This window comes from Diorhabda sublineata, chromosome 3 (assembly GCF_026230105.1).
Source record: "Diorhabda sublineata isolate icDioSubl1.1 chromosome 3, icDioSubl1.1, whole genome shotgun sequence".
NCBI classification, from domain to species: domain Eukaryota; kingdom Metazoa; phylum Arthropoda; class Insecta; order Coleoptera; family Chrysomelidae; genus Diorhabda; species Diorhabda sublineata.
Genome location: NC_079476.1, coordinates 36,454,464 through 36,481,551, shown reverse-complemented (window position 1 = coordinate 36,481,551; position 27,088 = coordinate 36,454,464). Strand labels below are relative to the sequence as shown.

Sequence of the window (27,088 nt, the reverse complement as noted above, 5' to 3'; positions counted from 1 at the left end):
CCCAAAAAGGTTCATTAATTAAAGTCAAACATTGAGGTTAATATTTTCTTCAATTGTCAAGTTGAATAACTCTCTAAGGAGAGACTGAAACGTTTCCGAATAGATATGAAAATAACGAGAAAAAGGCAAACAGCTTTCTTCTTCTTCATGAAAATGCACTGTGTCTCTTTTGATTAGCCAATTTTTGGTTATTTTCAATTTTCCTATCTCGCCACATGTATCTTAATAACTAGATTTAATTCCGTGCAACTATTGGTATTATTTTGACTCCTGATATTGAGAAGGCAACAACATAGTAGATGAAAGCCATAGGTGTTTGTAAATAATTTGCTAGATAAGAACAGTACTGTGAAGAAGATTAATTCCAATTTTGTTATTTTTTTACTCTGTTTTCAATAAAATAATGAATCAAATTTTTTTATCACACCTCGTATATAATGTAGTGAAAGATTCTCATATTTCATGTTCGAATAGATGAATGAATTATAATTATTTTAAATTTTTATTATTAAAAAAATATTAGGGTATTGTTTTTGTATAGATGGGAAAACCAAATGACAATGACTATGTAACTGGAACAATTTCCATTGAATTTTATTTAAAAGTGTCCAAAAAACAAAAAATTATTTTAATTGCTTGTTACAAAAGATTATTGATATGTGAGAATATTTTTAAATGAAAACATTCATATCAAAACAATTTTTTTAGTTTCTGAATATAGTTGTACAGAATATAATTTTTTTTGGGAAAGGGTAACTGGTTAATTTTTAAATATAATATATTTTTGCATTAAGTACATAGATTTTAAAATGAAATTTCCACTTTTTTACATCTCTTATTTTTTTTAGATATTCAAGTACATAATGTAACAAAAATTTTAAGAATATTCGTAGATGTGATACTAGATGTACCAGAACATAGAAGAATTCCTCTGTACAAACAACTATTAGAAACGATTAATGTCAAAGAACACCTCTATATATTTCTACTTCTACTTTTTGAAAGTCAAATTAAAAGTGGTACAATCCAGAAGAAAGAAAAAGATGCCGTTCAAAGGAAGCTCGATATAGGAGCTGATATATGCAAAGAATTTTCTCCTTCCATTGTTATTTATAATTGTATCCGTTTACTACAACATTTAAGCAATTTGCCAGATGAAAAACAAGACAATATAGAAGTAGATGGTAGGTCATATAATGCAGACTATTCCTACGATTTTTCACATAGCGGCCTTTCTTACATGTTCTTCCTTCAGCTCATTGATGTCTATCGTTGGTTAGTCGGGATCAATTCAAGTCTATTGTGTCCCCTTTTCTTGTTGTGATACTGGGGATCCTCAGTGTTTACAGCTGATATATTAATCCCACTCCTTTTAACTATTTCAGAAAGTGCGACGACTGTAGCTACCAGAGATCTTCGTCTTCTGAATCATACGCTCCCAAGATATAGTGCTCTGGAATTCTGTATGTCTCACGCTTCTAGAAAATATGGATAGGAATTTCATCCTCTGCGGAATAGAATTTGCACCTTCCATTCCCTGCTAAGTATTCAGATGTCTATTGAAGTGACAGTGTCCCAATAGAACTCCTATTAATATTCGTAGGTTAATCTTACCTCACCTCACCAATTGGCACTACAACGCGGTGTAAGCTTTGGCCTATTCGATAATTAACCTTCACCATCTTTCCAAATCTTCTCTTGTATAGGTTGACACATTCAGCAGATCTTCTCTAGTTATAGCTTCCCAGGGGTGTCTTTGCTTGTCTCAATTACTGTAGAATGTCCTAATAACTGATTCTACCCTCTTCTTCAGTGGTTTGTTTATTGTTTTGTAACTAATACCACAGAAGCTTTCAGATTCTATAAAGTTTTTGCTGCCCCTACTTTAGCTGTCAGCTATTTTGTTCCCCTACGCTCCAGTGTTTCCTGGAATCCATTGCAGGGTAACTTGTATTTTTCATTCTTAGCTTGTCTATGCGTTCTCAAACAAATTATGCTCTAAATTTCCAATAAATCTAAACATTTCTGTAATTAACTTTGATTTTATGGAACCATTGGCCATGATGCTACTATTACAACGTTTCTATAACCAAATGATAGTCTTCAGAGTCTATCTTCGCTCTCTGAAGACAATAACTTGATTATAGGAGCGCGTGTCAGAAATTGTAATTGTGTTGGTATAGTGGTAGTAGAAACTATATTCAGCAAGGTATTCCTATAGTTTACTAAGTATGTATATCCATTAAAGGCACTATTATTGTCAACATACTGTAATGTTTTTCTTATTTATTTAAACTGTTTTAATAGTGAGGTTAATTTATACACACGGTGCTTCTTACTTACCTAATTTATCTATACATTTATACTAAACACTAAACTACTCGTTAAGATTTAACTATTCACTAAACTATGCACAAACTTACAACTAAACACATAATTTATTTGATTCACTGTTTGGATTACTTGTTAAGGTTCTAGAAAGTAACCAAACAAAAAGGCCTTCCTAGAAATAGTTTCTATAAAAACCGTCGTATACGAAAAATGGGGGCTGCAAGCTTCATCCGTCAAACTCAAGATTCTATTAGCATAATAGAACAGGGTCGGTTTCACAATCTACGTCAATAGACGAGTTCATAACAATAGTTAACAAAAGATAACGTTTTTTCTGTAAATTTAGTTCATGAAGTAATGAATTTGTAACTTAGAGCTGCATTTATATATGATGAAATATACAAAATTACTCCAAAGAAACATATGATATCGGACCTTATTTTACTCTATGATTAATATATGGATACATTATGTTTGTTAACAATACCGTTATATAGTAATTAAATGAGGATTTTGTGTATTTTTTAGACGAAACAACCCCCAACTTATCTTCTTTCTCTCCCAAAGATTTTCGTCACTACAAATACCTAATCGTCAAGTTTACAGCCAATCTTCTAGGATCTCACAGTTTCGTGAAACAAGTGGCTGATTTAAACGAAGAAGAAGAACTCAATCTGGAGCCGTTATTTAAAGAGATTATTATCAGCGTTCTTCAATATATACAAAGAGTTTCAAAAATAGTTGAGAAATTTTCCAATACACCGCAAGTGCAATATTGGAAAGTACTATTGCATTTGAATTACGATATTTTAGATAGCGTTAATGCACTTGTAACACCACAAATGTTTCTGTTAATTACTAAAGGGTTATTAGTCCATAAATTACCGACAGTGAAGAAGAGAATATTAGAATTGCTGATTAATAAATTGCAATATAATAAGGAATTTTTCTACCATGAAGAAAAAACGGATTTGTATTCATTAATTCATCCTATTACATCTATTATAGAAGGTAAGCTTTATACATAACGGTAGTGTAAGCAGCAAATGTTATTATAAGTTTTTGAGTTAATAATGTAGCAAGTAAATATTCTCTAAATCTTCTTTCCCCTATAACTTGTCCTTCGTCTAAATGATTATCCAGAATATTCTGGTATTCTAGAATTGTTTTAACTGACATAGTAGTTTTTGTCTATATCATTCATCAGTTATCAAATATTCTACCCTTGTTGATTTTATTAAATTACATGGCAATATAATCAGTAAATGTTGTCATAAGTCAAGTTCTAGACTATTTAATTATTCTGTTATCAAACATATTAAAAGTGTTTGAATACTGCATCCGAAGAGCATATGAGCATGAGAATATTTGCAAAAACCAGATTAAATGTAAAAGATGAGATAAAAATACAAAGTTGAAATTTTAGAAAAATTTCATAGTGATGATTCAATCAATGAGTTTATATGGAAATAAGTGTTTGATCTCAATTTTTTTTAATAGTGTAAGATACACTTAAATGCATCTTTATCTTATATTACCTATATTTAAGTCATTTCAGTTTTTAATCCTCATATTCAAAATTATCTTTCTCCTAGTCATTTGATTATTTCCACTGCATCTGTTGTTCTTATTATATCTTTTACATAAAATTTATTTTCATTATATGAAAGTTTTGATAATTTAAGAATAACATTTATTATTAACATTTAGGTGGTAAGGAAGAAGAGGGCGATACAGAACAAGAAACTGTTATTCAAACAAGTTTGTTGTGCCTCAAGTTGTTGGTAAAAACTCTAGCACCGGAAGAACCAGAAAAATTCGTACCAATTCTAGATTTCGTAACAGGATTATTGATGTCTAAGAAAACCCAAAGTAATATCCAAGCATCGGTAGTACTTTGTTTGGCCGAATTATGTGTCACTTTAAAAGGTTTTGCTATTGGCAGCTTACCGGATTTTATGCCCGCTCTCATTAAGATTTTAAAAAGACAAAAACACTGCGAAACCCACAATATGTTGATAAGAAGTTTAATTACTACTATCGAAAAGATTTTGGATAGTATGCCGTTGTTTCTAAGTCCCTATTTAGAGAAATTGTTAACAGAAATAACTCAATTGATATCCACCTGCACTAATAATGAAGAACACAAGGTAAGCATATAATTAAAATCCTAAAAACCTAATTAAATGATTGAATATCTGTTATCGTCTCAAATTATCCCACCTCATTAATCATCTGAGAAAAAGGATAGGACAGAGAGACTTTGAAGGATATGAATTTAGTTTTTGTTACCTTTTCCTCATCAAGAACAAATATTAGAAATTGATTTGGAGAATGTCATTGTCCTTCCTAGTATGTCATTTCGAATGATGTTACGGTGTTCGTCTTCCTCCATGCCCAAACGGCACTTCTGGTCGTTCGTGATGCCCATTATGTAGAGATGGTAGTGTCTGGTTAGAAGTCCGAGCACAGATTTCGCGCCTGTTTAATTGGAGCAGTTGTTTGGTGTGAGACGCACTATATTGACCTTCGCTTGTCTCATGCAATGGTGTCTCTATCCATCACTGCCAAGCCCGCCTTGCGAGTAGAACGTTCAGAGACGCGATACCACACCAAGTATGGGCTCTGGACCCATCGGTGTATTCGCCGATCCCAGTCTGGCGAGTGAGTCCGCTTCGTCGTTGCCTTTGTTTCCCGAGTGACAGGGCACACAAACGGGCTAGAATCTGCAGCCATCACTCACCAAATTCTGTGGGACTCTCCAGCACTAGCCTAGAGCACACATTTTCAGCTGTTATAGCTTGTATGGCAGCTCTATTGTCAAAGCAGATTGAGATTAATGTGTTCTCGCGGCGTCTATTGAGTATCGCGTGTTCGCTTATTTTGGGGTGTCTTCCGCAGAAGCCTGCTGCGGCCAAGCCATTTCTCCTGGAGCCATCTGTGTACCAGGCGGCTCCATTATTCAAAATAGCGGGCATGGAGTCACCATTCCACTGCTTCCGCTCAGTGGTGTATGCCTTCAAGCCCTTATTATCCACAGTCGTAGGCGTCATTTGGTCGCTGTCGATTGGGTATTCACCTGTGGCCTGCGTCCAGATTCTTGCATGGTCAGTTGATCCGCCTGCAGTTCTTTGAGGATGTTCAGCCTGTAGGCTGTCCACATGGCTTCGAATTGTATCGCTAGATCCAAGGGTGGACGTCCAGTAGGTCTTCAAAAGCTCTAGTTGGGACCGTACGCAGTCGCACTTTTGTTTTGGCTTTCTTTGTACAGGGCCACCACATGATGGCCCCATAAATCGTAATTCAATAATAAAGTCAGATATCATTTCATTCATGCCTTCCAAATAGTCCTTCTTATTCATGAATTTGGAGAATATTTTGTGAATCAGGAATATCATTGCAATCTTAACCAACTTATAATTAATTCACTAGATTCCCACTTCACAAAAACTTTTTATCGGTAGTGTAAATAATATATATAAAAAAAGGAATTTATCAATAACCTGAACATTATTCATCAATGTTGATTACATTTTCAATGTTATATGTCAAAAAATATATATCCAACACCTTGTAACATGTAAGTGGATCCATTTTTCAATAAAATTTTGTTTTATTTTAGACACAAGCATTCTCCACAAAATTGAGCAGCGTAAAACAAAAAATAGGACATTCAATACCACTTAGGATGCTGCTACCTACCGTACAATCATCTTACGACGTTTTGTTGGAGAACAAATGTTTTAAGGCCATTACTGTTCTCTTAGATATACTAGCGGAAACTATTTCCAATACTACCACATCTGATCTAAATAGTAACTTGAATCAACTAACAAACCTCTTTTTCTCGATCCTTAAATTTCGTACTGAAAATCTGTGTTCTGCCGAAGATATCGAAGATGTGGAAACTCACATTATAAATGCCTTCACAGTACTTATATTGAAATTGTCGGAAAATACTTTCCGGCCCTTATACTACAAACTATATGATTGGGCTGTAAGATCCGAAATTAAAGATGAGAGATTAATAACGTTCTACAGTCTTTCTAGCAGAATCGCGGAATCTCTTAAAAGTTTATTTGTTTTATTTGCAAGTCATTTTATCAATAATTCTGCACAAATATTAGACGGTTGTAATTTGAGTAAAACTGAAGATCTTTACTTTACTGATGAAGAAAAAAACGTCATTTTAATAGAGAACATATTAAAAACTCTAAACTCTGTATTTTTGTACGACAATCAGAAGTTTATAAATAGAGATAGATTCAATATCCTGATGCAACCATTGGTAGATCAACTGGAGAATACATTGGGAGGTTTAGATGTGCTTACCAAACGAAATACTGAATTAGTAACGCCTTGTTTGGTACATTTCTCGGTAGCCGTTGCCGACGATGCGTTATGGAAGCAAATCAATTATCAAATTTTATTAAAAATGAGAAATAATACAGCTAAAATTAGATTAATAGCGTTGCATTGCCTTACGGAAATTGTAAAGAAGCTCGGTGAAGATTTCCTTCCGTTGTTACCGGAAACTATTCCTTTCTTAGCGGAATTACTCGAAGATGAAGAAGAAGATATCGAGAAAAACTGCCAGAAAGCAGTACGGGAAATGGAAGCTGTTTTAGGGGAATCGTTACAAAAATATTTTTAGTTTAGTTACTTTAAATAAATGTACATATATTTTTTATTATTTGTCTTGAGTATACACATGTAAGCAAAGAATTTTCAGAAATGTAAAAGAAAATTGCCATCTTGGAATAATCTAGCGCATCAAATGAGCGGTTCAGTATGATGTCCCAACTACAGTGACCAATTATCTAACAATTTATCGATGGCTAATGTTAATCTTACGTTTTAAATTTTAACTGAAATTGATAGGGACAAAAAGACTTTGAATGGGTCTGGCATTTCAAAAAAAAGAACAAAATCAATCAGTTTATATGAACGAAATTCAGTTTCTTAATCGTATATATATTTTATTTACAATGAATACAAGGTAAAGATATTCGCACCAAAAAAAAAATAAAATATATCTATATATACAGTATTAAAATAAGTTTAAAATCACAGCTAATTACTAAAATCCTCTTTTATTGCGGCATCTTTGAATTTTTTAATAAGAGCTTCCCTCGGCGTGACCTCTTTTATTTTGGTAGGATAAGATGTCGAATTTCTACAAGGCGTGTCTCCTGCATGTGTGGCTTTTATATTTTTTTCTAATACTTGTTGATTAAGAATCTAAAAATGTTTATTCAACATAAATACTTTAAAGCTAATGTTTTGATTACTATAAAACAAATGAAGAAATCAAAATGTAAAAAATCATATTTTAATAAGAACATCGAAAGAAAAAAGATAATTATATTAAAATACATTCCAAAAAGTAATTTAATATTTGTTTTTAATTACCTCCTTAACTTTACTGATAAAATTTCTGAACGAATCTAATGTTTCTGATTTTCCCATCATGATCTCAATGTTTTCTAATAATACATTAACTTTTTCATCCAACGTTTTATCCACATCCTCGCAGGTGTTCAAAATACATTTCTTATAATTTTCTAAAGTGTGTACTGTTATCTGAAAAAAAGTTTCAGTTTTGTAATTATTCTATTAATCCATTTGACACCATGCCTGTTTTACAATTGGTTTTGAATAATATTAATGTACATATTTGAATGTTTAATTCGGTTTCTGCATACAACTATAATCGATCTATAGTGATAATTGTTACCACTGTTTCTTTCCTTGTGTTAATAAAATGTATTTGACCATAAACATTTATCATTATTATATCAAATACAGGAAATAAAAAAAGAACATAAAAGAGTTTGAAACAAAATCTAAGTAACTTCCAACCTCATTTTCGTCAAGAACAATCCATATTTTAAATGGGTTTCAAAGAGACAACTCATGAAAACCATGAAGGTGATATAATAAAGCTTGTAAGCAACTATCAATTACATTCCAAAGAGGCTCTATTAGATTAAAGTCAAGGCTGTTAATTAACCATACCATTGGTTGAATTATGATATCTTAACATAATTTATAGTAAATATTAGGTGCATAAATAGGTTTTAAAAAATTTAAAAAAAAAGATCAGATCAAAAATTCATTGAATTACTTTTTTTCATAATTAGACATGGAAGATCTTGAGGAAAATGTACCACCGTAAAATTGGCTGGCTCAAGTGAAAAAAATAGACTAAAAATCATTAATATAAATAAGAGGCATTTTAGGTGCACAAATTATATATTCAGTGCATTTATAGATTTTTGAATAATTCAAAAATAAAACAGGTCTGCCAGGTTTTTCGAACTTAGTGATACCTATTTAAATAAACATAATTTTGTACCATTTGTTTGTGAATTGAGTGCAACAGATTCTTCACAAAAAGTATTCCATATTCAACATTTAAATATCAAAAATTCTTTGAATGACTTTTGTTTTAATGACCTCACCAGAAACGGTGGATCTTGATGAGACGGGTGCTTGATCCAATATCAAATTGTATTTTAAAATCGATTCCATTTTTATTTTATTCTTCAACTAATAACTTGTTTAGGTTAGGTTAGATCTAAGCAAGCAGCAATCGATTTCTGTCAAGAACAATTTTACCTTTAGAAATTCCTTGAATGACTTTTGTTTCCATGAGTTTCCTAAATTGGTGAATCTTCATGAGACGGATGCTTGTTCCAAAATCAAATCGATTTTAAATAAGATTTGACCTTGAAACATGCACCAGTCTCATCAAGATCCATAACTTCTAGTGAGGTTATCAAAAAAAAAATCATTCAAAAAATTGATGATGGTTAGAAGTTGAATTTAACATTCTTGACAGGAATCTCTTGCACTGTTTGAATATATTATTACTGAGACCATTAGATGAGAGTACGCTCGAAGAAATATCAAAATCTGGCAGACCAACCTAAATACGATCATTGATATTAGTACAAGCTCCTGTCTCATCATGATACTTCACTTCTAGTGAGGTAATCGAAAAAAAAGTCAATCAAGGAATTTTTGTTGGTTAAATGTTGTTAAAAGTTGAATGAAAAATTTTTGACATTAATTTCTTGCACTTAATTCTTGTGTGAAAAAAAGGCACAAAATTATTTTCATTTAAATAGAGATCACCAAGTTTTAAAAACCTGGCCGACTTGTTTTTTTTTTGAATTATTCAAAAACTATAAATGCACCTAATATTTGATTTGTGCACCTAAAAAGCCCCTTATTTACGATAATTTTTTTTACTTGGGCCAGCCAATTTTATAGGGGTACATTTTCCTCAAGATATGCCATCTCTAATTATTAATAATTAATATGGATTAGTTATTAGTAAAATATTTTCAAGAAAAAATAATTTTTGTTTGAACCATATTCAACATCAATAAACAATATCAAAAATTGAGATTTATATGATAATTTTTTTTGTAATGGATGCTAGATATAAATTATATTCATGCGTACATCTAAATTGTGTGATAGAACTAACCTCATCATATTTGTTTTCCAAATCCGAAGTAACATCTTTCAACTTTTTATCAAAATCTTTCAAATAAGTTAACAATTCTTGCACTTGGTTTCCTTGTTGTTTACATAAAATGGGAAGTTGCATAGAATGTTGCATCTAGAATGTAAAAAGGCTTTTTAAGACAATATAGTACAAAACTTTTTAAAATAATATCATTAGGATATACTCTAGCTTCATCAAATAATAACTTCTAATATTTACATATGCATACAGTTTAATAAAAACTCACAGATTTGTAAGATTCATCAACAATTTGTTCTAGAGTATTTAATCTTTCTTTTATGCTTTCTTCTATAGCTTTTTCTCTTTTTTCCATATCCTCTCTGTGCTTTTTCAAACTTTCGCTATATTCCTCACTCTTTTTTTTCAAACTGATTTTCTTTTTTTCCAAAATTATTTTCTTTTCTTGCAATTTCACCATTTTAGCATCAGTTTTTTCGATTTCTGTTTGGTTTTCTCTGATTTCCTTTTGGGTGCCTTCTATTTTTTCTATTAACATCTGTTCTAAACTAGAATTTACCTTATGTTGTTCTTTTACTATACTGTTACTAAACTCTTCCAATTCTCTCATTTGGTTTGCTCTGTTGTAAACCTGAAAGAATTATTAGAAACTGTAGAAAATACAAAAAGAAACATTGAAACACAGGAACCAAATATAAAAAAATGGCCCCATGATAAACTAAAAACATCTACAGTAACTGAACATGAATTGATGAAGTGACATTTATATTGAAAATATATAACTGCCAAACCATTACTTTAGAAAGTATTTGGAGAAATATGTAAGTAAACATTTTAGTTAATATTAATATTACTTTATCAACTTAATTTACTGATCTACTAGGGAATGTTTTATTACAAAACAACATCTTGTTAACACTTTAGATAATGAAACATTCTCATAACAATGAACTTACCCTTTCTGAATTTTTTTTATAAAATTCAACAGTTTTGGGTACCTCTAAATTCAGTACATCAATTAGTTTTTCATGTTGATTAAAGATGTCTTCGATAATTTTTGTTTTTTCATTAATTTTATTAATGTAATATTTTGATTTAGATAAAATATTGTTTTTTATGCATAATGCATTTTTTGAATCTTTAACTGTTGATTCAAATTCAATTGAAATATTTTTGAAAGTATTTGAAGACTTCTGCAAATTCTCCTTAAATTCAAATATCCTTTCACTAATCTTGTTTTTGATTTTGTTTTCACTGCACATAAATTTTTCAGTTTCTTCGTTTCCAAATTGATCCAACATTTTTAAAACGTTTCCTACCGCCTTCTGTGTTATTTGTTCATTCGAAACGTTTATTGTGAACTGATGTTCCAATTTGGCTAATAGGATTTCTTTTTCACTGTGTAAATTTTTTGTAGCTGCCAATAATTTTTTTGCTTCTTCAAGTTTTTCACTGGTTTGATTTTCGTACCATTTTGAAAGAAACTTCTCTTGTTCTAAGTACTCATCCTGTTCCTTTATGGTGGCTTTTGCAGCTTCTAATTCCTCTCGTTGTTTCATACATTGCACAACAGTCTCTTCAAATTCTCTGACTTTGCAATACATTCGATCCTCTGAAATATAAAGATTTGTTGACAATTATGAAAATGAAAGATCGAGAAATTAGTGTTTGCAACAAAACAACCCAGGAGTTAAAGTAATAAAATTTGAATCAAAGTGATTAAAACCAAACTCAGCAGCTTCACTTGCTTTAAATCTGTTTACAAAAGACAAACACTTAGTCCTTATTCATTCTAATAAAACATCTTCTGAAAAACTCAAATTTAATAAAAAATACATACCTAACTGTTTAATTCTCTCTGCTTTCTTTTCAGTTAATTCTTCTGCTGTAATATTTTCTCCAGTTACAGCTATAATTGCATCCAACATCTTTTGATAGTTATCCTTATCAACGTAAAATCCTGTACCTGATCTAGCTGCATCCAAATCTTTTTGTAACCTAATAAGATATTTTGAATGTTCAATATATTAAGTAAAAAGTGAGAAATACTTTACCTGTCAATTTCTTCAACTAAACTATTAATGATTTCATGTTTTGTCATTTTTTCATTAACTGTTGGGGTATTCTTTATATCTCTAGCTCTACTAGCGTATTCTAAAGTACTAGCGGTCACTTCATATGAATTACTGGCAGGTGAAATGGTTGCAATAATTACTGTCTTTGTATGTCCTCCTAAAGAATCTTGGAGGATTCTTGTAAGTTTCGAATCTCTGTATGGTACATGTTTTTGTGATTTGTCAACTAAAGCTTGAATAACTCTACCAAGTGTCAAAAGAGATCTAAAACAATTTACAATGTAAAATAATATTCAGAGTAATTTGAAAAAGTAGAACTAAAAAAATCACAAAAAACATATTTTATTAGTTGTTATGAAGGTTGAAGTAGAAGGATTTATAATCAATATCTCTCACATTTTAGTACTGAATAATTTTTAAATAAAATGAATCTAACTTAAATCCACTCATACTTGACCTCGGTTAACCAATATGCCAAAAAATATTTGCTAGTTACTAAGTTAATATACAATTAATACAATAATATACAATTTTCCTGAATACAACAAACCTTTTGGAAAATACGCTCCTTTTCAGCAAAGACCTGAATGGCTTGTCACAACTAAAAAGTTGAAGGTCAATGACTTAGTTTTAGAAGTTGTTAGGAGAGGAGGAGCTTGAGACATATTAGCACTTAAAAACAACAAGTGCAGCAAAAAAAATAATAAATTTACAAATAAACAACCAGAGTAAGTTTGAGGTCTACATCTAATGTTAATTCAACAAATTGCAATAATTTGGCATTTTGATGACACTATATTGAAAACATTGTACTCAGGTTAAGTATGCCAATTCAACATTAAAAACACAATCCACTGAATGATGCAAAAACTCCTATAATGTAATAATCTTTTTAAATTTTATTATAAACTTCCCATTTTCAAAGCTGAGCTCCCACAAATGTAAATAATTAGTGGGGTAACTACTAAATGCAATTATGCCATGTTGTATACAAGTTTCGGCTACACTCTAACAAAGAGTTTGGTACACAAGATTTAAATCTCACTGGCATGACTTGTCCATAGGGAAACCCATGAGTGAGGGCCCACTTTGCAAACCTTTAGCTACTCCAGTTGGATTGCAATTTGAATATAATAAATATAAGATATGTTGGACTAATAACTTACTTGTTAATATTTGCCAGCTCCATTGCCCTCATGTCCTTACAGCCAGATCTAGCAATATTTTCATTACCGGCCAAGTCCACCAAATTTATTTTACCAGTTTTAAGGATATCATCACCTGATATTGTAGTTTCCCTGGTATTGACAACAATAGAAAAAACTGTGTGTGACCGGGAACTTTGATGATTCATTAGTGTAGGAGCTATCTGTCTTTTCATAATTCCTCTTTGTAATAACTTACAAATACCTTCACCACTATGTACTGAAATTTCTGTCAATCCTTGGATGGAAACTGAGCCTTTGGGAGCACTATACATCCTTAAAAATAGAATAAATATGAAAAATAAACACATATATAAATGAATAAATATATATAATGCATCTAAATGTTCTTGATTTTAGGTTTCTTCTGTTTCAAACTTAGTTTTTTTTTGATAGATAGTTTGATAGTTAAAAGAAAGATAAATTTTGTCGTTTTGACTTTTCTTTAAGTCTTTATCTATCTATCTATCTATATATATATATATATATATATAGCGAGTTACAATAGTTGCAAAAAACAGGACAAAATACTTTTAAATTATATATTTTTAAATAAAGAACATACTTACTGTAATGTATTTTCATCGTCACTTAACAAATCTCTAATTTCCTCATTATATAATTCAATGAATGACACCTTAACATTTATATCTATATTTGATAATTTACTAAGTTCATCAAAAATGTGAAATGCTGCTCTTGGTATCAACCCAGCATCGGGATCCTAAATAAATTTAAATAAAAATAATATCAATGAACAATGGGTTGATAAAATGTTAATATCAAAGAAAACGTACCTGTTTCCAGTTACCCACAAGATTACATTTCTCCCCCATCATGGTGAAGGTTTTTCCAGTTCCTGTTTGTCCATAAGCAAAAGCTGTGCAATTATATCCATCAACTACATCAAGTATCATAGGAGCTATCACATTTACATATAGTTCAATTTGGGTAGCACTAGGTTTAAAAACTCTTTCAAAGCTGTATTTCTTATCTTTTAAAATCAATTCTCTATGTGTGTGGCTGGTAACAATACTTTTAACCTTTTGTTCCTCCTCTTGTTTACTTAGAGGTCTAAAACAGTGAATATGAAATTCTGAATTGGAATAAACTAAACTAAATTATTAGGTACATGATTTAAATAAGGTTTTACCGATTTTCAATAAAAAGAAATGAAAATTCGTCGAACTACTTTGGCATGAATCTATAATTTCTAAAATTATTATTATCCAGAAATAACACTATCTAGTTTTTTTAATCAAATATTATTTCTCAATACTACCAAAATGATATTGAAAGATTTTTTTGGAGATTGTCAAAAATCGAAATAACTGGTTAAAAGCAAAATTTTTGGTTAAGCTTACCTTATGCGAACGACAACTTCCACATTTTGTGAACGTTGCTGTGATTGTTTTTTCCTATGTTGAATGAGTGATGATGACATTTTCAATAATGAATTGTTAAATAAAAAAGTAATAATTTATAACAAAGTTATATCAACTATATATGTATAATTGGAAGTTTTCAAAACTTGTAAATAACGACCATTTACGTCAAATCAGGGAGTCCAATCCAGAGTTAGTTTTACTGACAAGTGACATTCGAATGAGTCATCAAAAGAATGGCAAATGGTAAACATATACGTATATGCTAGACAACCATAAATATACATATGAATTTGTACTAATGTTATAAACTTAGGCTAATTTAATAGAATGAAACTTTCTCTAGAAGATTACCAATTATAAAGATGGGATCTCATTAGGAACCGAAAAATTAATATTTTTTAATCTGATTGAAAATGCTTTAGACCTTTATAGGTGCATTCCACTAAGTGTTCGCGGTGCCAAAAATACTCGTTTGGGCATCATAATTTACGTCACGACGACTCTTGTTATGATATGAGTCGAAGTGAGCGTCGAAAGAATTAGAGAAATTTTCAAAACTCAAACAACGCAGATTGCAACCATGAGAATATATGTCATTATTTGATACGTTATGGGATATTATAAGTACTTTTGAAGCATTCTCGTGATGAACTACCAAATATTTTCTATCGCTGCAGAAGATATTTCGATTTTACTTTAATGTAAATCAATTGAGCACTCCACTAAAAGATTCAATAACTTACAAATTATAACGTAACTTCTTAAAGCTTTCGCATTATTTGTTCTGTTTTGCCATTCGTTAATATTTATCTCTACATTTAAACTCCTCGTAAGCCATTCCAGTTGGCTTTACGCTTATAACGCTCTGGACAAAGTGGAACGGGAAAGATCGTGGTAGTGAATGTGATTGTCGTGAACGCTGAGTGGAATGCACCCAATATAGGTGATCTGTGATATGGGTTGTAGAATATTTGACTTATGTTGAAATGACATTTAGATGTCAGAAGTATGAAGTACTTCGTTGTCAGGAGTTTAATAAATCTATGGTTCGAGGTGTTTTTATGTTTTGCTTGAATGTATCTGCTAACTACTATAAAATGCTCAGTTATATACTAACTACTGAATGTGGTATATGTTATCAAAGACTATTCGTGCTTGTGAATAGTATCAAAAATCTGAGAAATTTGTGTTATCTTCAGAAAAAATACGCACGCTCAGAACAGTTACAAACTAGTTCCTGCCCTTTCTTGAACAAACCTAGTAGGTTGATAAACCGAAATAGTAGATTACAGACATCATCCTGTAAGTTTTTAATAAACACAATTTGATACTTGGACATATTTGGGTTTTTTAATTCCTTATTAATAGGATATAAATTATAAGGTACTTTCGTATTGCGTAATTAATATTGGAATAAAATAATTATATTTAGAATAACATTGAAACTATAAATTTCTGAATAGCTGTTCCAATTCGAAATGAAATTCAGTATGACGAATTTTTAATTATCTATTATGTGATTTCAATAGATCTGTAGAAGCTAAAAATAAAATGTATAACTATAACATATATAGCTACCAAAACAAATTTCAGATTATTTGTTTATTATAATTTAATCTATTATTTTTAAAAGTATGGAATTTTTAATAATTGGTTTGGATTTATTGTATCCTAACAAATTATATTTGTTGTAGTAAAAATGTCACAGGAATGTAAAATTGATAAAGAAGAAATAAGAAAAAAATTAACTCCTTTGCAATATCATGTAACTCAGGAAAAAGGAACTGAGAGACCATTTAGTGGTGAGTAGTATTATAAAATTCATGCACATCACATTTCAGTGTCTTTAGGATAATATTTCCCATGTATTGTTAATAGTTTTTTATTGGGTAAGAAATAATTATAGTGATAATTGGAACATTCTTAATTTACAAATATTGTAAACATTTGAGGTTATCCATTCAATTTCAGGATGTTACAATAAAACTTATGATGCTGGTACCTATGTATGCATTGTTTGTGAGCAGCCTTTATTTAGTTCTGATACTAAATATGATAGTGGCTGTGGATGGCCTGCTTTCAATGATGTTTTAGATCAAGGCAAAGTTAAACTTTCCCCTGATACTAGTGGAGGTATTTATAAATACTTGTACCAATTCCTTTTACATTTGTGGTTATATTATATCTATTTAGCTTGAACAAAATTAACAGTAAATTGATTTGGGCTCAATTTGAAATTAATATAATAGGAAACCACAAATGTAGAAAAATAAATTTCAGTTATCAGAATAAAACAATTTTCGAAATTTAGCCTCAACTGAATAGTAAATATGTGTGTTTATTATATAATTTTCAACCTAAAAATTTTTTAGAAATACATTTGCAACATTTTTTCTCTCGAATAGGAAATACAAGTGAGGATAGAGCATTTTCTTTTACTTTTATACTTCTTTAGCTTTTTTATCGGCTCTGTGTTCAAGAATTAAAAATATTTTTTCAATAAGTTTCCATATGCCTACACATTGTAATTAGGAATCTTCTACTAATAATTAACCATTAATTTGTAACTGACCAACATCTTGAAACCAGCAGAGATACATTTAATTCCCCCTCAAGGAGTCATTGGATCTTGACGTTCCAGCAGTGGTCCTCCTTGTGCGCGCTTACTTGGGCATGTGTAGGGCGATCAGTGCAAAAAACGATTAATTTTCATAGGCTTACTTCAATACGGAAGTAACCTGGCAAAATTCCAAGGGCAGGAACCATGACAAATCCTCGTCTTCCCCCAGAGTGATCTGAGCAAGCAGGCACCAGGGAATCTATTAGGCCCGGCCCCGGATACTAAGTTTGCTTCATCTCCAACCCTCCATCAATCAAGATCTTTCAGTACAACAGTGGTACAGGTAAAGCCTGTTAAAAGGCCAAGTACCTCTGGTTCTACGCCCATGGAGCTCCAAAAGCCGTAAAACTGCACCCGCTGTAGTGATCAGTACCAACTACATGAAAGTGGAGGAACGATCGAATTTGCAGCTGGGGTAATTCGAATGGGAATATACGATACGGACTTTACAAAAAAACTTCTGGAATTCATAAACATATATGGTCCATCGTATGGTCTCCATCCGTAGTCTTTTCCTCTTCGGCTGGTTAAGAATCATAGCCGTCAAAAGATTCAAGTCAAAGTGTCTGATTTTCAAAGGACGTATATTACTTTGTCTATGGTGGTAAAGTTATTTTAGAAATTGATTTCACGTCTAACCAAAAAGTAACAGACCAATGCGAGTAAAAAAGAAGAAGAACAAATTGGCGCCATACATATTTATGTTTTATTTTTTTGATGAAGTAGTTATAATGTGTTTATAAAGAAAAAATAATACATTTTATTAAAACATGAAACGATCTTTAACTAAAAATGCATCTAAATCGCATAGTATCATTATATCAAAAAACTTAAATGATAGGAATTCGAAATTATCAAATAACAGTGAAAAAATACATCATATAATTTCTGTGAATGGTATTGAAGACGATGATATATCTAGTACAGTTGTTAACACGAAAAGAAAAAATGTAGATGAAGGGAAGGATTATAAACGAAAAAAGATTGAAACTGCAGCTAATACACTGCTCTTTACAAAGTACTCTCCTGATGAAGAAAATTCTAAAGCTCACTCAAATATAAAATTTACTTCAGCTGCTCAAATAGATATAAGGTATAATTTTTATAGCACAAATAAAGCTAATTTTTGGGTAATGAAACTTGACTGTCTTTTTTCCACCGGCTAAGCATTCTCTTAAAAAATTGTACAGATATCTCAATTTAAATAAATTTCAGAGACGTGTTTGTTAAATAATTAAATTTCTTTTACTTATTCCTTAGACATTTTTATTACATTATGTGTTCTTGTCTATAAATCTTAGTTTCAGGGCTCTTCTGATTGAAAATTAGTTTTTTCTATCTTTTTTTTGAAAAACTAACTTTCAATCAGAAGTTGCCATATTTTTTCTGCAATTAAAGTACCTTGTTAATATAGGTAAGAAAAAAAAGTATATAGACTCTAAATAAAGTATAATTTTATAAATAAGTCATATTTTCATAATTTGTTCTTGAGAAAAAATGTCCATAATAAAAATAAGCCAAGAAAATAAGATAGACTGGTAATATTTCCAGATTTCTAGTTTTTATCCAATGATATAATTACGGTTAAGAAGTGATTCAACCAGAAAAAGTTGATTATTTTTTTCTCAAGAGCTGAATGATTTTTATTAATTATTATTAAGATTTTAGTTTGATGTTATTGATTAAGAGGAACATTAGATGATTGTATTGATTTTTAAACATTTAAAAAACTGTATTGTCTGTATTTCTTATAATTTCCAGCTCAAGTTCAAATCAATGTGATAAAGAAAACCAACCACATATTTCAAATATGGACAGCGCAAATTTAGAGTCTATATTAAATATAGATTTTGATAATTGGGAAGATGAAACAATGCATGAATCAAATTTAGACTTAACCCAGCCTCATCGATGTAAAATAATTAATATTACTCGAACTGCAACAAAAATTGAACTTACTTTAAAATCAGTGCTGTCAAACGAGAAAGTGTTTTGTATATTAGGAGGTTCTTGGGTGTATACTTGTTTGGAAATAGGAAGTGCAGTTTGTATTGTATGCAAAAACATCCAAGGTAATTGGGTCATAAACAATGAACATGGTTTATTGATTTTTGAGCCAGACTACTTACTACCTACTACTACATTAGTTAGTTCCTTGTGGTGCAAGAGAAGAAGTGCTTTAAATATACGATTTAAAAGTTCGGGTAGTTCAAATGAACATATGCTTGTTGGTAGCTTGGTTCATAGTATCTTTCAATGTGCCTTGGAAAATAATATTTTAGATACTGAAGTTATTGAAAAAATGATGGACAAATATGTGTCTAAAGATAATGTGATTAAAAGTTTATTTGAATGTAATATTTCACTTTCTTGGGTAAAGAATGAAGTTAAGAGTTATATCCCAAAAATTCAAGAATTCATAAAAAGCTATGTTAATAATTCAGGTGTAAATTCAGAACTGTTACAAAAAAAGGATAACTGGAAAGGCAGTATAGATGATATTGAAGATGTTGAAGAAAATATTTGGTGTCCAGAGTTTGGTATAAAAGGTAAAATTGACGTTACTATCAGGACTAATAAACGACTTATGCCCTTGGAAATAAAAACTGGTAAAGCATCAATATCCATAGAGCATAGAGGTCAAGTCATTTTGTACTTAATGATGATGAAAAAAATTGGTTATGATGTATCATCAGGCTTACTACTTTATCTTAAAGAGGGGGTTTTAAAAGAAATTTCCTCTTCAGAAAGAGAAGAAAGAGATTTAATCCATTTAAGAAACGAATTGGTATATTACCTTATGCAGAAACCTGATATAATCGATGAAAAAAATATTCTACTCAAATTACCTGAACCAATTAATCATACCAGTTGTAAAACATGCCCTCTCAAAACTATTTGTGTAGTTTATGCTCATTTCAATAATGAAGATATATCTTCTAATGCGGTTTTAAGACAAATTCAACAAGAAACATTGGAATATTTAAGTGAAACTCATATACATTATTTCATCAAATGGGCAACTTTGAACATAATTGAATCGATGTCTAATTCATCTACAAGAGACATGAAAGAAATATACTTAACAGCTCCAGAAGAAAGAGAGAAAAATGGCAAGTGTATAAGTAATCTCAAACTTGTTCAAACAACAAATAACTCCGATGATGCCATCACTGAACATGTATTCAAAAAAAGTAACAATGATTTACCAGTAAACTTAATCACTATTGGAATGTTTGAAGGTCAATATATAATAGTTAGCTCGAGTAAGAGACATGCCATTGCGACTGGCTTTATTAGAAATATAACTAATAATTCAGTAACAATCTCACTGGAGCGAAATATTAGTGATCGATATCAAAACGAAATCTTTTGCATAGACAATTGGACATCGGATTTAGGCCAAGGATATAATTTAAATAACTTGGCTTTATTACTAGAATCTACTCCTAAATCAGAAAATTTAAGAAAAATTATAATAGATAAAATTTCCCCTACATTTAAATCTAAGTTACCCAAAGAAATCGGCATAAAGGGCAAATACATTTTAAGGAGATTAAACCACATTCAACAAAGAGCTGTACTGAAAGCAATAGCAGCTAATGAATATTTTCTTATTAAAGGTATGCCTGGAACAGGAAAAACTACAACGATTGTCGCCTTAATCCAATTATTCTATGAATTGAAGAAAACAGTACTAATTACAAGTCACACAAACTCGGCAGTTGATAATGTGTGCTTGAAACTATTGAAATTTGGAGTTAAATTTATGAGATTAGGCTCTGATGCAAAAATTCACCAAGATTTACATGAGTATTTGGAACGTAATCTCACAAAGCATTGTACTTCACCTGAAGAATATGAGAAAGTATTTGAGAATGTTCAGATTATAGCTACGACATGTATGAGTTCTGGTCATCCAGTTTTAATGAAACGTACTTTGGACGTATGCATAGTCGACGAAAGTACACAAGTCTCACAAAGCTCTATTATAAGACCACTTTATGCTTGTAAAACTTTTATATTAATTGGTGATCCTGATCAATTACCTGCCGTCATAAGAAATCAAAAAGCTAGAAATTTAGGTATGTCCGAAAGTCTGTTCGAACGATTATATAGTGAGACTGCTAGTGCAGCTTTAAATATAAATTATAGAATGAACAGTAGGATCACTTATTTTGCGAATCGCTTAACTTACAAGGACGAGTTGAAAATAGGTAGCGAAGAAGTTGCAAGATCTACCATAAAGTTACCAAACAAAAAAAAATTACAAGATATTTATCATATTAATGGTTGGGTAATGAAATCTTTGGATGATTCTTTGGACAATGCTGTTCAATTCGTCGATATTGGCCAAGTATGGAATTTATCAAAAGACGTGGACTGGAAGGTACATAAAAAATATGGAAAGGATAATTCTTCAAATGTTAACATTCACGAGGCTGCCGTTATATATATTTTGGTTAAAGCTTTATTAGAAGGTGGTGTTAATTCTAATGATATAGGAGTAATTGCCAGTTATAGACATCAGGTAGAACAAATCGCTAGCATTATAAAAAATGTAGATATAAATACGGTTGATCAGTTTCAAGGTAAAGATAAAAGCGTCATCATTTATTCCAGCGGCGTTTCCAGAGATACATCGGTTTGTAAGACTCCCGAATCTGAAGACATTTTAGAAGATAAAAGAAGATTAAATGTAGCTATTACTAGGGCTAAACATAAACTTATTATAGTTGGTGATATGAATACTATCAAGACTTATTCTTCATTTAAAGAAATTGTTCGGTTATGTGAAAATGTCTCAATTAAAATTTATGAATATAAGAATTTTTCATGGGATAATGTATTGCAGGAAGTCCAGTTGATAGTCTAATTTTTATTGTTTTAAAATTATTATTTTGCGATTATAAATATTTTATAAAAATTAATGGTTTTATATATTATTAACCAAGTCAATATGAAAGTTGTCTACTGTAAGTGTCGAATCTGCTTACAATGATAATTTATACAATATGTGGCTATTAAATAACGAGATTGGTGATATAAAATATTTTATTTTGATATGTATATTTATTTATTATACCTTTAATATATACCCCTATTTTATTGTACGAGATAGAGCAGGAATTCTTTATTTCTGTCGTAAAATTTGCCGCAATTTGTCAATAGATACAACAATCGCACGAATACTTAGCCGAACAGAACTGACTTTTTCGATATTCTCATAAATTTTTGACTTCTAGGCCATTTTAAAATCGTTTGAACCAATCAAAAACACGTGGACGTGACAAACATTCATTGTCATACACTTGTTTCATAAATTATAAGTTTGAATTGTTGTTTTTCCAAGTTTCATTTGAAGTTCAACAATTATCCGTTACGGCAAAACCAAAAAACAACCCCTATACAAATTAAGGCAACGGCTACACTGGTTTGTCTACAGATATTGTTTTCGAAAGAGTAGGCTTCAGGAGGCCAAACAGCTGACAGTCGCTAAGGTTTGGCGCACGTGTACTTTCTCTGTAAGCTGCGCTATCGTAACTCAATAGGTTAATTTAGATCTCTTTTGATAGAAAATTAATTGTAAAAAACAGGTAAAAATTGATGTTTCGACCTATTCCAGCAAATTTTTACTTGTTTTTTGAAACTAATGTTCTATCAGAAGCATTTTGAAGCAAGTCTACTTACTGTTGTAGCGAAATGTTTTAAGAAACAAATTTATAATTAAAAATATTTATTCTGATAACTGAATGTAATGAAAAATAAATCTGTGATGATTTCACAATTGCAATTGGGTGAATTGAATTGATAAAATATTTAAATATAATTTTAGTTTTGAAACTTTTTAATTGACTGAACATTTAATCCCAGTAAAAATTTGAAATCATCAATGACCTTCGACCTTCTTCCTTAACACCTAATTTCATTAACGTGTGTGTTTTACAAGCTAAAAAACTAACCAACATCATACAGCTTATGCGCTTGAAGTTGTGAGTATATTTACACGAACAAATAAAAATTATCATACAGTGTCAAATATATGATTTTATGTTCATCTTACCTAATGTAATTTTTCAGTTATATCTCAAAAAATGGCTATTTACACTTGGTAAATTGTTTAGTAATTTGTTTTGCTATAAATCCGCACTTTTATTATCGTTAAAAGCGTTCAATATGTGAGTAATACTACAAAATTGATATTTTGCATATCTCCATCCTTGCACTTTAGATTTCTATAAATATTTCTCACCCAAAATCTTTCTGTTTATATTTTCTTGAAGATAACAGAATATATAGAAGAAATACTTTATTCGCATTACGTATATAACTTTAACAAAACCGAAGCTGACAATCCATTATTCTCGAAATAACTAAACAAAACAAAAATATCAAATATATTTTAAAAAGTTAGGTTAAAAACCGTCCGATATTGGAAAAATGGGGACAACGACCTTAGTCCAAAAAATAAATACAGTTTCCATTAATTTTCATTATAATGTATTACTTAGTAATAATAATAAGAATTTTCATAAATAGAGGGTGTGTCATGTAGATTTCTGTAATACAGACACTCGTTTATAAAATTGAAACAAACATATGTGGAATTAGCCGACCCGGCAAAGTTCGTGCCGCCTAACTCAACCTAACGATTAATATTTCACAACATCTCGTTGCATTTCGGGTTCTGTCTCAATTTGTCCGCCGCCTTTATGAGGCATGTCAAGTATAAATGAGTTAAAAGCGCACAACGCTTTTTTAACTTTGTAGAAATTTGTGGCTTTTAGATTTAGTAATATTATAGATGTACATCAAAGAGGCGTTCACATTTCTAGTGACATTTTACCACTGTTACATGTTTTATAACTTTTTAAATTATAGTCAGGACTTTTTGAATACTGTTTTATTAAAGAAACATATAACATTTACAAGATGAAAGATAAGCGCAGGAGTGCTACTGACGTTTCTCTTGACGTCCGTTCTGCTGCCACCTAGTGGTCACGTGTAGTTGATATAGAAGACCATACACTAGCCATCTAATGCTATCTTATGTAACAACCACAGACAATTCGTGTTTGACTAAAGCGGCCCCTACACAATCAATTTTATTGAGCAATATTACGAATTGTGCAATATTATTGATCGTTAAGGGTTAATATTGAAGATTGAACAAAAGTTTGAGTGAGTTTAATTTTTATTGCACCACGTTTTTCGTCGAATGTATCCAATTGTACATATTTGTGGAATAACATGAGTAAGGAATATCATGACCGTGATAAAAAAATTGATGCTGACGAAACATTCTCAAAAAATTCAATTCTTTGAGAACTAACTACTGGAAGGGGTACAAAATTTTTCAAGTCTGCTTCCTCATATATCATCAAATCTTTTAAAATATTTTCATGAGTGTATTTCCTTGTACCAATTTTTCGACGTGTTCGCAACACAACTAAAGCAGCAGGCATATGTTGTTCGGACATGTTGCTTTACGCACAGTGCACACGGGATCAAAATATTCTTCGACTAAACACGAGAATATTGCGCAGCAGTTTGTTTATTGTACAATTTAATTGATCGTTTAATTCTAAGCGCCACACAATGTTATGGTAGGATCTAGGGGCCGCGTAATACATATTATTCCTACGTTACGGTGCCGACAATATTCATTTTCTCTCTCGTTCGAGACACATTATCTATACTGCGCATGCTTAAGAATGCGCAAAGCCGAGCTGGAACCTCGGAGGATAGAGAAATCGTTGCCATTCTGTCTTCCTTAGTCGGAACAGCTTTCACTTATAGAAACTGTCCATATAGAAGTATTACATATATGGACTAATATTGCCATCGTATAAATATCGACATTGATTGATATTAACGTCACTAAATTGTTTTGCCTTCCCGGAAACTCTCCACTAACACTTGATTATATTATAGAACATAGGAAAGTTTCTTTTAAATTTTTTTAGATAATTTTTTAAATTTTTCTCTATAAGAACCATCCTCGTACTTCAAGGAATATTATACAGAACAATTAGCAAAATCGGTTCAGGTGAGCTTGAGTTTTGCGCTTAGCAGCACAATCGACGATTTATTTTTTTATTATAGATTGAAAATATTGAGTTACCCAAATAAAAAAATTCCTTACACCGCCGAAAACAGGAAAATGGTAGAAATCGCCAGAATTTGGGTATTTATAACAAAATTGAAGTTTATAGTTGCATTCAATTTAACAAATAACAGAAAAATTTCGAAAATGTAGAAACAAATACCAAAAGTCAAAGTTCAAAACACTTATTTAGTCCCGAAACTTGGTGGTTCCACAGTTTTTTTCCTTATATGTGACATGACTTGATGTACCTAATTAATTTTAAAACAATTCAGTTATCTGTGACTTGTGGTTTGGTTTCCTCAGCTATAGACCGGGTTTTACAATTGATTAATGATTAGTCAAGCATTAATCATCAATTTATCAAATAACGAGATAAATATCTGGAAAGTAGGTACCTGGTATAACATCAACCCAAATAATTGTCATAGATGAATACAATTACAAATAGATGAAATTTAAGAACAATCAACACTCGTGAGCCATAAAATCGACTCAAGTGGACGCTCGCGGTCAAAAGTGGCTTCCATTATTTTTTTCAAAGCCTAGTTTTAGCTCTAAAATGAGTTGTATATGTTGTCATTGAGTTAATTTTTTGATAACCGTCACGGAACCTGCAGTATATGGACGAACATTTTCCTGCATAACTTAGGCGTTTTCGCCGATGAAATTAGCATAGGGAACGACTCGATTCCCAAAAATTTCTTACAAATATCGGTACCCGCTCAACCACCAGTTTCAATAGAAACCAATATTTGTTTCCATTGGAATGCCCGCCCAAACCATCCAAGGACCTCCTCCAAAAGCCACATTTTCTTTTATGTAACACTGTGCGAATCTTTCTCCAGCTTCCCTATAGATTCGTCTTCTGCTATCGCTACTATGCAGGCACACATTGTTTGTCAGTTCTGTGGCAAATCGAAGGCGGGCTAAGGTTAATTTGAAGCCAGTAGCTGGCCATTTGGTCAAGGTTAGCTGCCTTAAGTCTTCAGGACGCTAAAGCAGACTGAATCATGTTCAACGCACTAGCTACTTCTCGCTGACTCTGGCCTTGTCGCAGTAGGGTGACCGCTTGAGTAGCTTTATCACTTGTATCCATTTTCATGTAAAATTCTTGTTTGTTGTTAACAGAGCTGTGAATTGGTTGACTTTACTTTCCATCGACTCTATAGTATGAATAAAAGTAAATTATTTGTTAATATTTTTTAATTTTAAAGTAACAAAAACAATAAAATTATCCAAAAGCCCGTGCCACCATTTTTATCATGTATTTACATAAGGAGTAATATTTTATTGTGTCAGTTGTTGTCCGTGTAAATATATTCTTAGTGTTTGTTTGCAGTTTGCGAAACATTGGGAAAATCTAATTGTAAATTTTTTCTTCCTATCCCTTGCCTGAACCCTCATCATCGCTTCTCTCTTTTGAATGGTCCTCTACACCATTTTTTTTATTTTTTGTTTTGCATTGTATCATTGTACATTATTTTGGTTTTGGTTTCTCATTTTCAATACCCTTCATATCCACTCCCCGCTCTTTATTACCCTAAAATATAGTTGGTTCAAACCTTTTACTCCTCATATCCCAACCAGGGCGAATTCGTACTGAAGTAACGTGCGCCAAGTGTGGATCTCATTTAGGACATGTTTTTGGAGATGGCCCACCACCGACTAAGAAGAGATTCTGTATCAACTCGGCATCTTTAAATTTCATACCACGTGAAAAGGACACCAGTAGCTGAGACTTTTCATGTGGTTTTATTATATAATTTATGCAGTGGCTTTTTTAATTTAATGAAGCAATATATATTAAAACAAATTAATAGTTGTGTATTTTGAAGATAACAAATGATTGAATTAATAAAAA

The 27,088-nt window shown here is 31.1% G+C and overlaps 4 protein-coding genes across 12 annotated transcripts in view; 3 read left to right on the top strand and 1 right to left on the bottom strand.

Annotated features, from left to right (window-relative positions):
* LOC130441865 (HEAT repeat-containing protein 1 homolog) overlaps positions 1-7,717 on the top strand; it is a 14,389-nt gene extending 6,672 nt beyond the window's left edge. Inside the window, exons 4-7 of the mRNA XM_056775682.1 lie at positions 849-1,184; positions 2,860-3,342; positions 4,042-4,481; positions 5,954-7,717. Coding sequence (XP_056631660.1) covers positions 849-1,184; positions 2,860-3,342; positions 4,042-4,481; positions 5,954-6,985 — 2,291 coding nt within the window. The 3' untranslated portion in view covers positions 6,986-7,717. The remainder of the gene's footprint in view (positions 1-848; positions 1,185-2,859; positions 3,343-4,041; positions 4,482-5,953) is intronic.
* LOC130441867 (kinesin-like protein KIF11-A) lies at positions 7,290-25,046 on the bottom strand. 3 transcript variants are annotated; one of them, XM_056775686.1, is made up of 11 exons: positions 23,182-25,046; positions 13,907-14,183; positions 13,679-13,833; positions 13,071-13,385; positions 11,884-12,168; positions 11,670-11,827; positions 10,786-11,441; positions 10,098-10,460; positions 9,830-9,964; positions 7,744-7,914; positions 7,290-7,572 (listed from the first exon to the last, which is right to left on the bottom strand). In XM_056775686.1, the coding sequence occupies exons 2-11, from the start codon at positions 14,024-14,026 to the stop codon at positions 7,405-7,407; spliced, it is 2,526 nt and encodes an 841-aa protein (XP_056631664.1). In that variant the 5' UTR covers positions 14,027-14,183; positions 23,182-25,046; the 3' UTR covers positions 7,290-7,404. The 3 variants fall into 3 exon arrangements, with proteins under 3 accessions (XP_056631664.1, XP_056631662.1, XP_056631663.1); XM_056775684.1 differs by lacking the exon at positions 23,182-25,046 and adding an exon at positions 14,474-14,721; XM_056775685.1 differs by lacking the exon at positions 23,182-25,046 and adding an exon at positions 14,263-14,396.
* Positions 15,492-27,088, top strand: LOC130441870 (methionine-R-sulfoxide reductase B1). 7 transcript variants are annotated; one of them, XR_008909647.1, is made up of 5 exons: positions 15,503-15,799; positions 16,192-16,299; positions 16,469-16,630; positions 25,085-25,167; positions 25,224-27,088. XR_008909647.1 is itself a non-coding variant. In XM_056775692.1 (4 exons), the coding sequence occupies exons 1-4, from the start codon at positions 15,541-15,543 to the stop codon at positions 26,961-26,963; spliced, it is 678 nt and encodes a 225-aa protein (XP_056631670.1). In that variant the 5' UTR covers positions 15,492-15,540; the 3' UTR covers positions 26,964-27,088. The 7 variants fall into 7 exon arrangements, 5 of the variants coding, with proteins under 5 accessions (XP_056631670.1, XP_056631669.1, XP_056631671.1 ...); XR_008909648.1 differs by having other exon boundaries at positions 25,085-25,160; positions 25,222-26,771; XM_056775692.1 differs by lacking the exon at positions 25,085-25,167 and having other exon boundaries at positions 15,492-15,799; positions 26,815-27,088.
* On the top strand, positions 16,665-22,168 carry LOC130441866 (DNA replication ATP-dependent helicase/nuclease DNA2). Its single transcript, XM_056775683.1, has 2 exons — positions 16,665-18,210; positions 18,879-22,168. The coding sequence occupies exons 1-2, from the start codon at positions 17,888-17,890 to the stop codon at positions 21,991-21,993; spliced, it is 3,438 nt and encodes a 1,145-aa protein (XP_056631661.1). The 5' UTR covers positions 16,665-17,887; the 3' UTR covers positions 21,994-22,168.

Bases quoted from the DNA above. Each gene is read 5' to 3' on its own strand.
- LOC130441867 (XM_056775684.1), bottom strand. From the start codon at position 14,553: ATGTCATCATCACTCATTCAACATAGGAAAAAACAATCACAGCAACGT. The intron at 11,828-11,883 runs GTAAAGTATTTC...ATATCTTATTAG, and splicing joins TTAGTTGAAGAAATTGACAG to GTTACAAAAAGATTTGGATG. The intron at 11,442-11,669 runs GTATGTATTTTT...TTTATATTTCAG, and splicing joins AGAGAGAATTAAACAGTTAG to AGGATCGAATGTATTGCAAA.
- LOC130441870 (XM_056775691.1), top strand. From the start codon at position 15,541: ATGGTTCGAGGTGTTTTTATGTTTTGCTTGAATGTATCTGCTAACTAC. The intron at 15,800-16,191 runs GTAAGTTTTTAA...TATTTGTTGTAG, and splicing joins TAGATTACAGACATCATCCT to TAAAAATGTCACAGGAATGT. The intron at 16,631-26,778 runs GTATTTATAAAT...CCTAAAATATAG, and splicing joins TTCCCCTGATACTAGTGGAG to TTGGTTCAAACCTTTTACTC.
- LOC130441866 (XM_056775683.1), top strand. From the start codon at position 17,888: ATGAAACGATCTTTAACTAAAAATGCATCTAAATCGCATAGTATCATT. The intron at 18,211-18,878 runs GTATAATTTTTA...TATAATTTCCAG, and splicing joins GCTGCTCAAATAGATATAAG to CTCAAGTTCAAATCAATGTG.